We start from the raw sequence: 12,217 nt of genomic DNA on the forward strand, positions 1-12,217 counted from the left end.
TCAACTATAATCGCCGCGCCTATCGTGCTCGGCATGGAAATAGCCGCCGGAGTCTTGGGACTGGCAGGAATAGCGATAAAATTCATTTCTCGTAGGTTACAAAAGAAAGCATTAAAACACGATAGTATTCGGATACTCGCCGAAGCAAAGTTGAACAGCATTGAGGATCATATTTCGACAGCAATGGCCGATTGTAAGATATCCGAGGATGAGTTTCGTTTAGTGCTGTCGGAACTCACCAAATACAACGAAATGAAGCATGAGATTCGATCAAAATCTCGTAAGACCAAGGTATTAGCGAGGATGAGAAAAAAAAGTTCATAGAACAGGGGAGGCAACAAGCGCGTCAATTATTCCGTGCCAAAACCAAAGAACTGGTTGGAGATTAAAAATAGATTGCTTACTATCGTTTGATCACATTTAGACAAATGCTTACATAAATATATATAATAATGGAGATCGAAAAAAATATTAAATGGAGAGAATTACCACAAGGTTTTTATTATATCAGTGATGTCAAACCAACCAAATACGGTTATAAATTGTTTCTTATCAATTTACAAGAAGAGTGTAGAACGAAGAACTTAATAAAAATGTTGAATATCACTTTATCGATAAAAATAATGAAGAATATTTTTATTACCATTTACGCTCATCTAAAGCAATGATTGGCCCCAGGTATTGGTGATCTAGAGCCAATTTAACTTAATCTCATGACTATCGTTGAATCGCATAATCATTTTGGCATAAAAAATGCCATCTGTAGTAGCAGTATAGGTGATAAATCCGGATCCAGTGGAAGTGGTCCAGAACCCCCATTACCTATACTACTCCATGTGTAAGCATCGACTGACCGTGTGTAAACATCAGTGATGCATCATTCTAACCATGTGTAAGCTTCCTCTGACAGTGTGTAAGCATCATCTGACCATGTGTAAGCATCATCTGATCATATGTCAACATCGTCTGACTGTGTTAGCATCAGGGAAGCATCCATCTGACCATGTGGAAGCCATCTCTTTAACCTTGGATCTTGAACTAAATGAAGGCTGCATGGGTTCTTGAGTCAATCAGCTGTCAGCTTCCCAAAATGAAGAGCTTAATTTTTTTAATACTTTTGTACAATTGAAAACCTACACAGTACGCTCATAAACAATATATTCACAGTAATATAATGGCAGAGTGGCTTTCTACTTTTGGAACTCCCGATATATTCAAGAAATCAGCTATGCTGGTTTGAATGCTTCACTCAATCGTACCAAGTATTTAGATTCCTTGACACTGATCAGCAAGTTCACCTCTGGAAATGTCCTTGGAGTGTTCATGCTGTGTAAACATCACTGGAGCATCCATCTGACCATGTGTAAGCATCGTCTGACAGTGTTTAAGCATCATTGAAGCATCCATCTGACCATATGGAAGCCATCTCTTTAACCTTGGATCTTGAACTAAATGAAGGCTGCATGGGTTCTTGAGTCAATCAGCTGTTAGCTTCCCAAAATGAAGAGCTTAATTTTTTTAATACTTTTGTACAACTGAAAACCCACACAGTACGCTCATAAACAACATATTCACAGTAATATAATGGCAGAGTGGCTTTCTACTTTTGGAACTCCCGATATATTCAAGAAATCAGATATGCTGGTTTGAATGCTTCACTCAATCGTACCAAGTATTTAGATTCCTTGACACTGATCAGCAAGTTCACCTCTGGAAATGTCCTTGGAGCGTTCATGTTGCGTAAACATCACTGGAGCATCCATCTGACCATGTGTAAGCATCGTCTGACAGTGTGTAAGCATCAGTGGAAAGCAAAGATGATTTGGCTTGTTGCAATCATGTTCCAGCATCAGGATCAACTGCCACGGAGAATATCATTTCCATTGAATATAAATATGACATTATTCATCAAAATCCCTTGACAACTGAAGAGTACGTGGTGTTTTGCTTTTGTATTCCCAGGTATGGATGGAGTGAAATTAAATAGTAACATGATAGCAATTTTTGTACTGAAGTGTCTGCAAATAAATAACAAGTCATATAAACATACGTAGAAATACTTTATTTGTGCAAACAAGATGAGACATGACATGTCATCTGAAACACTTTCTCGTAAACAATGTACACTGACACTTGCAGGAGTAATAAACATATAAATACAATAGAATATCCTTGCTGTCACTTGCTCTCATTCACACAAGTTCTGGTTCTATGTGACTCTTATCCAACAGGTGTACACTACTTCTTACTGACACAAGTATGTTTAATTTGCTGTGCCCTGAAGGATATATCTTCATGGAACAATAATTTCCACCAGCCTATAAAAATGCCTAGTCTCTACCCTTGCCATTCAAGCCTACTTTTCTGTGCTAAAATATGAGAGGACCTTGCAGTTATCGATCAATTGATTGGACATAGAATGTTTTACAAAATTAATATCAGGGTTCCAAAAACATGATCACTGCAGGGCCACATCCATCCTGTCGAATTTGCATTGAAATTATTTAAAAAATCAAGACAAATATTTTCGAAGTGGTTAAAAGTTTTCAGTCTACTTGCCCAAGTACTTAAATAGATATGTCCAAACTTCATTGTTTTTTTTAACTTGAACACTTAGTGACTTGATGCAGTGGTATTTTTAGACAACACCTGCTGAGTGTTTCATGTTACTTTGATGTGCAATGTTACAATTTACTATTGTGATCTGTGATTTTGTTTGTCAGGGAAAAAATCTCAAAACTTTTCGATATCTGATCGACAGGGTTTTCATCTTTGTGAACCCATTCAAAATAAGATGGAGAGGTGAAATGGGTTTAACGTTGCATTCAAGATTATTACACTTATATAGCAACATGCATGCTTGTGTGTGTGGCTGCTTGTACTAGTCCGGATTAATGCCAATTTTATAGTGCTTGTTTTTGCCCCTGGGTAACAACAAATATCATCTTTCAATGTCTTTTGGTGTGACACAGCCTGGATCAAACCCCTGAACCTTCACTCACCTGGGGAACCCTCTACCACTAGACCCTGGAGGCGGTCTCGAAATAGGTGAGGTGAAAGTGGGTTTAACATCGCGTCCAAGATTATTGCACTTATATAGCAACTTGCATGCGCGTGCGTGCGTGCGTGCGTGCGTGCGTGCACTAGTCCAGACTGATGCCTATTTATAGTGCTAGCCAACTGAGATACCATGCCACAGCTTAACATGAATACCCTACTCAGACACATTATACTGAGGCCAAGCCAACCAGTCCTTGTTTTAGACCCTTAATGCTGAGCGCCAGACATGGCAACAACAAGTACCATCTTTTAACGACTTTTGGTATGACACGGCCGGGAATCGAACTCCGGAGCTTCCGCCCATAGAGCGGAAGCTCTACCTCTAGACCACAGAGGCCGTCCGGTCTCGAAATAAGAATAGAGATCTGATTGGATATCAAGTTTTCATCACCAGGGATAAACTGATTTTCTACACCACAATCAAGCCAAGAAAAGGAGGCTACAATTGGCAAGGGTGGAAACTAAGTGGAAGCTAGTGGATGTGTAAAGGATTAAGGCCATATTTCTGAATCTGGAATATCAAAATTGTGACATGACATGCTACAAGTCTGTACTCATGAAAGACAAGGACATAAAGCAGTATTCAAATACTGTCAATGAGACTTTTCTATCTTATCAGAAACCTTAAAAAAAAGAGCACATACCAACTGATTCCAAGATGTAGCACTGACCTCACATTGCCATGTTCCCCATTCTCCCACACATGCTTAATCCAACTTCAAAATAGCTCCAAGATATTCCCAGTGTTGCAGTTTACTTTGTTGTTTAGTTTTGTCTTAATAAGAGTTAATAACTTGAAATGTGGGCTGGTCTATATACAGCTTGATTACTGCACCTCACAAAGTTTAAGTAAGTCAGTCTGATGTCTATTTGAAAGTCTGTCCTGGCTTCTATTCAACTCTCTCTGGGTTTGGACATCATAGTGGTTGTTTACATAAAAGATGTTGATGCTATGAAGATCCAAGCATACTATAATGAAGTTTTTCCTCAGATTCTTCTGACAGTCTTTTGCAGCTAGCCAGGAGGTCTGCAACAAATATGTGTAATATGAGACCAGAGGTTATTTGAAAATTGGATACTAAATGTCTGATGCATCAAAAATAGAAGTCAAAACAAAGACAGATTTGTCCCAACAAGAAATCATACTGACTTGTCCCGATGGTGTGTATGATACACTAATGACAGCGTCAACAAGCTCCTGTGCATCACTAACTATCATGGGAAAGAATATAAAAACTCAAACAAAGAACGACTTTGCACAAGTACAATATATTGATGGCCAGGAAACGAATTCATCATGACAGTGTCACACACGTTGCACATTCACGTTGTGAAAACGTTGTGCATAGGACATCGCACAACGTTTTGTAACTACGTTTCTGAAACGTCGGTGAAACATTATAAAGTTTGCTTCCTGATAGTCATAAAGGAATAGAACTGCTTTATCAAAATCAACATGAATTTGTCAGAATACCAAGGTAGTAATGCATTACCTTTCTGTATATTCGGCATTTGAATTTTCATCTCTTAACCCTTTCGCCCCGACTGCCCGATTTATCGGGCAGCATAAACCGTGTCCCAGTACCCGGCTGCCCGAAAAATCGGGCGACAACTGTCCAAGCCCCACACACGGCTGCCCGATAAATCGGGCGGCGCGAGCGTGTTTACAAAATCGCTCTTTCTACTTCCTTTCTCGTGTGTAATCTCGATCTAAATATGGAAACGTGATTGACACGTCATTCCATGGAATTTCCCCGTCTTTTTGGCGCGAAAATCGCGGATGTCACCTGTTTTCGCGACAGGTATTTTTCTCGCTTGAATCGTAAATCAAGCGTAATGGCGGCCAACTACGATTCGGATAGCGATCAGATGATTAACAACTACTCTATCGGGAATAATAATGTGTTTGAATTGAATAATTTAAGCGAAGGGGAGAGGGAATTTCGCGAATATTTTGGTGAAGATTTTGACGGTTTCGACGAGGTGTCCCCCCCCCGCCAAATTTCAAGAATGGGAGTGGCAGAGGGACCACAACAGTGGAGACATGAGGGATTTTGAAGAGGCGACCGGATTCAAGAATATATATATTGACACGGTGAGTGAAGAGTCATGCTATTGATTTTTTTCCAATTGTTTTACAATGATTCTGTGTTTGAACAGATTATCAGTGCGACGAATGAGAATGCAGCCTACACGTGAACGAGCGATCACAACAACAACAAAGGTGAGTGGCATGACGTATCTGTTTCTTTTTTTAAATTTTTTTTTCTGATCGCAATCCGAATTGTAGTTTGCCGGTGTGTCGTATGCCCTTATATTTCGCTCAATTTGAATAAAATATATTTCTATATTCATGTTTGTTTTCTTGTTTTTTACATCTTAATTTAAATTTTAGTAACTGTAAAAATTATTTATTTATTAATTGATTTAATAAAGTACTGATTTAATTTATTATGCAATTGTAAATAGCAGTGTATTGTAAATATGTTATCACAACTTTTATATTTGCAGAACTTGAATTTACGATCTTTCTGTCCTTTTACAATCTTTCCCTCTTCAGATCAATCTGTGATATCTTCCCTGTGATGTCATTCTTATAGTAGCTGTGGTTCAATGTTCAGGTAATGTGATAAATTACTTTTTAAAAACTTAAATACTTAATTTTTGTTTCAAATCCTGAAAAAGAACAAAATAAATCAAATATTTGTGTTTTTACCTGTGTTAACGAGTTTACCTGCATTAACAACTTTGCCTGTGTTAACAAGTTTACCTAAGAGGCTGTAGGTGTATAATAAGTAATATGTGACATCAGTATAGAAAACAAAGTCAGTACCAAGAGTTGTAAACTTGTTTATTTGTTTACAGATGTGCATGAAGAGAATTTACCTGTAACACCTGCGATTACCTGTGCCGTCCAAGATGACAAGACCACTGTGTTATGTTTACCTTGTATCTGTGATTTATTTTAGTGATTTTTAATACAATTTGAGCCAAAATTCATTGTCTGTTTTCATTTTTTCAGTGTTTTCAAGTTTTATTTCACTTGTAAACACCTGTAATTAGATAATGACAAAGGTTAGAGACAATAACAACAAAGAATATTAAAGTATACTTAATCCTCTTTACAATGGTAAATGTATATTAAAAGCAAGTTTCTGGTAGAAAAAGTGCATCAAAAATGATAGTGTGATTTTCCAATAATACTGCCAGGGAGGCCAGTGAGCAGGCCTTGTCAGTGTCAGGGACTGCAGGGTTTCAAGGGACATAACTCTGGGGCAGCCAGTGATGTTAATACTAAAATTTCCAGAACATAATTGCGTATCTCTATTACAACGTTAGTATTATGTTACATTGTAACGTTATTCCACAACGTAACAACAACGTTGCAAATTAACGTTGTGATAACGTTATGCTTTGGACATTACAACACTTTTTGTAAATGATGTCTACATATGGGGAAGGCTCATGCCACTGATCGGCACATGTGCCAGTAAAAAGTGCCAGTGAGCTGACCCACATCTCTGTGTTATTGTTTATATCCCCTTTCAGCAACAGCTGTGTTGTGGCGAGACTGTCCCTTATCTGATTGAACCGGGGGGGGGGGGGGGGGGGGTCAGGAGACATAGACTTACACAGGCTTTTCCCAAAGCATTGATAACATTTTTTGTGTCTTATTATAGTACTTATTCCCATATATTATACTTATTCATATGTTACATTATTTAGGTAGTATATAACACCCTGTTCATATAATATTCTTGTTTCGAAAGTAAATACCGTGCATGGTTAGAAACTATCAGTTTTCCTCCACTAGTCCTTATGATGATAGCATATAACAAAACCCTTAAAAAGGCCAACTTCTACTAGTCCTTATGATACCTTTACCATTGGGCAATTTAGCAAGGACTATAGGACTAGTGCCAATTTCTAATGCTGCCGTGAGAGGAGTTTGACAATATAGTTAAATTGAACTCTTTTAAAAATATTCTCCAAACAGTTGAGAGCTCCTGAATAATGTTTCCTTTAATTTCCCCACCACCAACCCCTCTAGCCACCTAGAGTTTTACATTTTAGTTCACTGCTCTGTTTCAGCATGCATGTTCCAGTGTTTTTCTTTTGAATTCAATTATTGTGCGTTTTTATTCTATTTCTCCCCTCTGGGTCACACACACACACACACACACACACACACACACACACACACACCCGACCCCAACCCCCACCCCTGCCGGCTGCTCAACGCCAGTCTCCCGTCGACACGTCAAAGCCAAATGATGACAGCACTTTTGTAATCTGATACCACATCTCCAAATAAACTGCAGCGCGGTCCCTGAACTAGACTAACATATACTCTCTGAAATGAGCATATCGTACACAAAAAAAGTGGTTCAATTATCTTAATAAAAATATAATAAATAGGAGCCCATTGACCCTCTTCATTTTCAGTGACTAGACAAATCTGTAGAGCTATAATTTCTTGGAATTTTACAACAAGTGTAAAGGATCCTATCACCCATCACTGGCATGCCATTGAAAGTGTGTGTGACAGGAAAATTTATTGCCCCCACCACCTCTCCCCCAACACACACCCTCCCAGTGGAAGCAGGGGGTCAGTTTTGAGGGCAGAAAGTATCAAATGTTCAGAAATCTATTTTGAGAGCAAGCTTAGGTACCAGCTTAGGGGCAGCATTTAGTGTGATTCCCATGGCTAAACAACTTGACCTTATCCATCCCTTATGTCATCGACAGTCAATTTCTCTATGGTAGATACAAGACTGTCATCATTCGTCAGTGTTGCCTTCTGTGCGACATCATTCAGGTACACAGTATGAGTCCTTTTGACACACATTTCTCAGTTTGTTACTTCACAAGTGGGATCAAGAGTGACACAACAATGACAGTAGCATGGCTTGTGTTTTCTACTGCCTTGTATAAATAGGGAGAAAGTTCAAATGTCAACGATTTACCACTCCCGGTTGGAGAGCTAAACAACATATCTTTACCATGTAAATACCTTCAATGACTGTCTTTTGATTTGGATGTATGCTCTGTTTGATTTCATCAGTGATGAAGCAATAAGCTCATCCATGTTCCTATTCATTCTTACAAGCAGAAAAGAATAAAAGCAATTCTTACACAGCAATGTAAAACCTTTAGAAATCCTCCTCTCTACACACCAGGGTAACAATGAAACAAGTTAAGAAACTAGAATTTATATATGTCACTAAGTCTCCAATATAATCCCACAGGTTCTCTAGCCAGAGTGAGTTGGCAGGGCCGGAGCGGGAGCGAGAGGTCTTGTTTCAGTGTGGGGTCTTGGGGAGTGTGTGTGTGTGTGGGGGGAGGTTCGCCACATCCTAATACTAAACACTAATGACAGCTAGAGATTGACTGAGAATTACAAGTTCTGTGCTCGCTTGTGAATTCAGCAGATTTGTACAGGCCCTGATACTGCAGTGATCTAGACTTGCCAAACATTATAGACTTGCATGGGCTGTATTTGATATATATTTGTATCAGGGTCAGTAAGAAGAAGAAATTCCTTCAGTGAAGGTCCACATGAACAAATCTCCCACCTCCTAACTCATTAAGACAAGGACGGCAGGATAATTAATCTGGAAGCTGTCTTTACTTTCTTTACTTCCGACTGGGAATGCATTTACATTATACAATATGATCTTCAATTAGTTCCACCTATTATATCACCAAGCGTGCCAAATGAAACAGGTAAAGTAGCCATATAGATAGTAAAGATATATATCAGTGTGTTCTTGTGTTATAATGAATTTGTTTCTCATCAAATAATCTTATAAACCAACTGAGCATAACATCGCGTGAAGCTACTATAGGATTTAAAGGATCAGTAGTTTGACCTTTGTGTAGTTCTTTTGTATGCCCGTCTTTTACAAATGTTATGTAATGTGACCAATCATCAAAGTTTCATTGGAAACAACACATGAAACATGGTTGCAACATTACCTTAAAATCTAAGTTAAATACAACACAGTGGTAAAGAAATATATTTCCAAGGGTAAACACGATTATCTTACAGTTACGTCTACAGTTACAATTACAGTCACGTCATATGCTTCATCTGCATAACTCCCAACCTGTAAAATTGATCTGCATGTTGTTATTCATTTCGATCTATAACCTCTCTCGGAAACTATATGTCTTTCCTTTAACACGGGGTTTTCTCTATCCAAACGTCACTATGGAAATAGCCTGAAAACTTGGTAGCACATCTGGGAGCCTCGCATGTTTCGCATGGAAATAGTTTAAAATACGGGTTTGAAATATTGTTATCTCTTTCCTGAACCATTTAGGCATACAATAACTTTAAAATAGTCTCTCTTTACTCCGTTTTGGAAACTATATAGCTTCCCTTTAACACGGGAGGTTGTCTATGCAAACGTCCCTATGGAAATAGCCTGGAAACTTAGTGGCACATCTGGGAGCCTCGCATGTTTCGCATGGAAATAGATTAAAATACGGGTTTGAAATATTATTATATCATTCCTTAACCATTTAGGCATAACATTACTTAAAAGAAGTCGCTCTATACACCCTCTTGGAAACTATATAGCTTCCCTCAAACACGGGAGGTTATCTAAACAAACGAGCTTCGCATTTTTCGCATGGAAATAGATTAAAATACGTGTTTGAAATATTATTATCTCTTTCCTCAACCATTTAGGCATATAATAACTCTAAAACAGACCCTCTATATCCCCTCTTGGAAACTATATCGCTCCCCTTTAACACAGGGGGTTCTCTATGCAAACGTCCCTATGGGAAATAGTCTAAAAAGTTAGTGGCACATCTGGGAGCCTGGCATTTTTCGCATGGAAATAGTTTAATATACGGGTTTAAAATATTATTATATCTTTATTTAACCATTTAGGCATAAGATGAAATAAAAGGTGTACCTCTAGATCCTGTCTCGGAAACTATATAGCTTCCCTTTAACACAGGGGTCGTCTATACAAACGTCCCTATGGAAATAGCTTGAAAACTTAGTGGCACATCTTGGAGCCTCGCATTTTTCGCATGGAAATAGAGTAAAATACGTGTTTGAAATATCATTATCTCTTTCCTGAACCATTTAGGCATACAATAACTTTAAAACAGTCGCTCTATATCCCTACTTGGAAACTATACAGCTTCCCTCTACCACAGGGGGTTGTCTATGCAAACGTCCCTACGGAAATAGCCTGAAAACTTAGTGGCACATCTGGGAGCCTCGCATTTTTCGCATGGAAATGGTTTAATATACGTGTTTGAAATATTATCATATTTTTACTTAACCATTTAGGCATAAAATGAAGTAAAAGGTGTAGCTCTATATCCTGTCTCGGAAACTATATAGCTTCCTTTTACTACAGGGGGTTGTCTATACAAACGTCCCTATGGAAATAGCCTGAAAACTTAGTGGCACATCTGGGAGCCTCGCATTTTTCGCATGGAAATGGTTTAATATACGTGTTTGAAATATTATCATATTTTTACTTAACCATTTAGGCATAAAATGAAATAAAAGGTGTACCTCTAGATCCTGTCTCGGAAACTATATAGCTTCCCTTTAACACAGGGGTCGTCTATACAAACGTCCCTATGGAAATAGCTTGAAAACTTAGTGGCACATCTTGGAGCCTCGCATTTTTCGCATGGAAATAGAGTAAAATACGTGTTTGAAATATCATTATCTCTTTCCTGAACCATTTAGGCATACAATAACTTTAAAACAGTCGCTCTATATCCCTACTTGGAAACTATACAGCTTCCCTCTACCACAGGGGGTTGTCTATGCAAACGTCCCTACGGAAATAGCCTGAAAACTTAGTGGCACATCTGGGAGCCTCGCATTTTTCGCATGGAAATGGTTTAATATACGTGTTTGAAATATTATCATATTTTTACTTAACCATTTAGGCATAAAATGAAGTAAAAGGTGTAGCTCTATATCCTGTCTCGGAAACTATATAGCTTCCTTTTACTACAGGGGGTTGTCTATACAAACGTCCCTATGGAAATAGCCTGAAAACTTAGTGGCACATCTGGGAGCCTCGCATTTTTCGCATGGAAATGGTTTAATATACGTGTTTGAAATATTATCATATTTTTACTTAACCATTTAGGCATAAAATGAAGTAAAAGGTGTAGCTCTATATCCTGTCTCGGAAACTATATAGCTTCCTTTTACTACAGGGGGTTGTCTATACAAACGTCCCTATGGAAATAGCCTGAAAACTTAGTGGCACATCTGGGAGCCTCGCATTTTTCGCATGGAAATAGTTAGAAATGCGGGTTTGAAATATTATTATCTCTTTCCTCAACCATTTAGGCATATAATAACTCTAAAACAGACCCTCTATATCCCCTCTTGGAAACTATATCGCTCCCCTTTAACACAGGGGGTTCTCTATGCAAACGTCCCTATGGGAAATAGTCTAAAAAGTTAGTGGCACATCTGGGAGCCTGGCATTTTTCGCATGGAAATAGTTTAATATACGGGTTTAAAATATTATTATATCTTTATTTAACCATTTAGGCATAAAATGAAATAAAAGGTGTACCTCTAGATCCTGTCTCGGAAACTATATAGCTTCCCTTTAACACAGGGGTCGTCTATACAAACGTCCCTATGGAAATAGCTTGAAAACTTAGTGGCACATCTTGGAGCCTCGCATTTTTCGCATGGAAATAGATTAAAATACGTGTTTGAAATATCATTATCTCTTTCCTGAACCATTTAGGCATATAATAACTTTAAAACAGTCGCTCTATATCCCCTTTTGGAAACTATATAGCTTCCCTTTAACACAGGGGTCGTCTATACAAACGTCCTTATGGAAAAAGCCTGAAAACTTAGTGGCACATCTGGGAGCCTCGCATGTTTCGCATGGAAATAGTTTGAAATACGGGTTTGAAATATTATTTTCTCTTTCCTGAACCACTGAGGCATAAAATAACTCTTTAACAGACCCTCTATACCCCCATTTGGAAACAATATTGCTTCCCTTTAACACAGGGGGTCGTCTATACAAACGTCCCTATGGAAATAGTCTAAAAACTTAGTGGCACATCTGGGAGCCTCGCATTTTTCGCATGGAAATAGTTAGAAATGCGGGTTTGAAATATTATTTTCTCTTTCCTG

General features: G+C 38.3%; 1 protein-coding gene across 1 annotated transcript in view; it reads right to left on the bottom strand.

The window, feature by feature from the left end:
• Positions 1 to 2,075: 2,075 nt before the first annotated feature.
• Positions 2,076 to 12,217, bottom strand: part of LOC139477877 (leucine-rich repeat-containing protein 61-like) — a 136,935-nt gene continuing 126,793 nt past the window's right edge. Inside the window, exon 8 of the mRNA XM_071260310.1 lies at positions 2,076 to 4,087. Within this exon, the coding sequence (XP_071116411.1) occupies positions 4,011 to 4,087 (77 nt within the window). The 3' untranslated portion in view covers positions 2,076 to 4,010. The remainder of the gene's footprint in view (positions 4,088 to 12,217) is intronic.

Source organism: Haliotis cracherodii, unplaced genomic scaffold (assembly GCF_022045235.1).
Source record: "Haliotis cracherodii isolate W230 unplaced genomic scaffold, xgHalCrac1.p SCAF_1, whole genome shotgun sequence".
Taxonomy (NCBI): Eukaryota; Metazoa; Mollusca; class Gastropoda; order Lepetellida; family Haliotidae; genus Haliotis; species Haliotis cracherodii.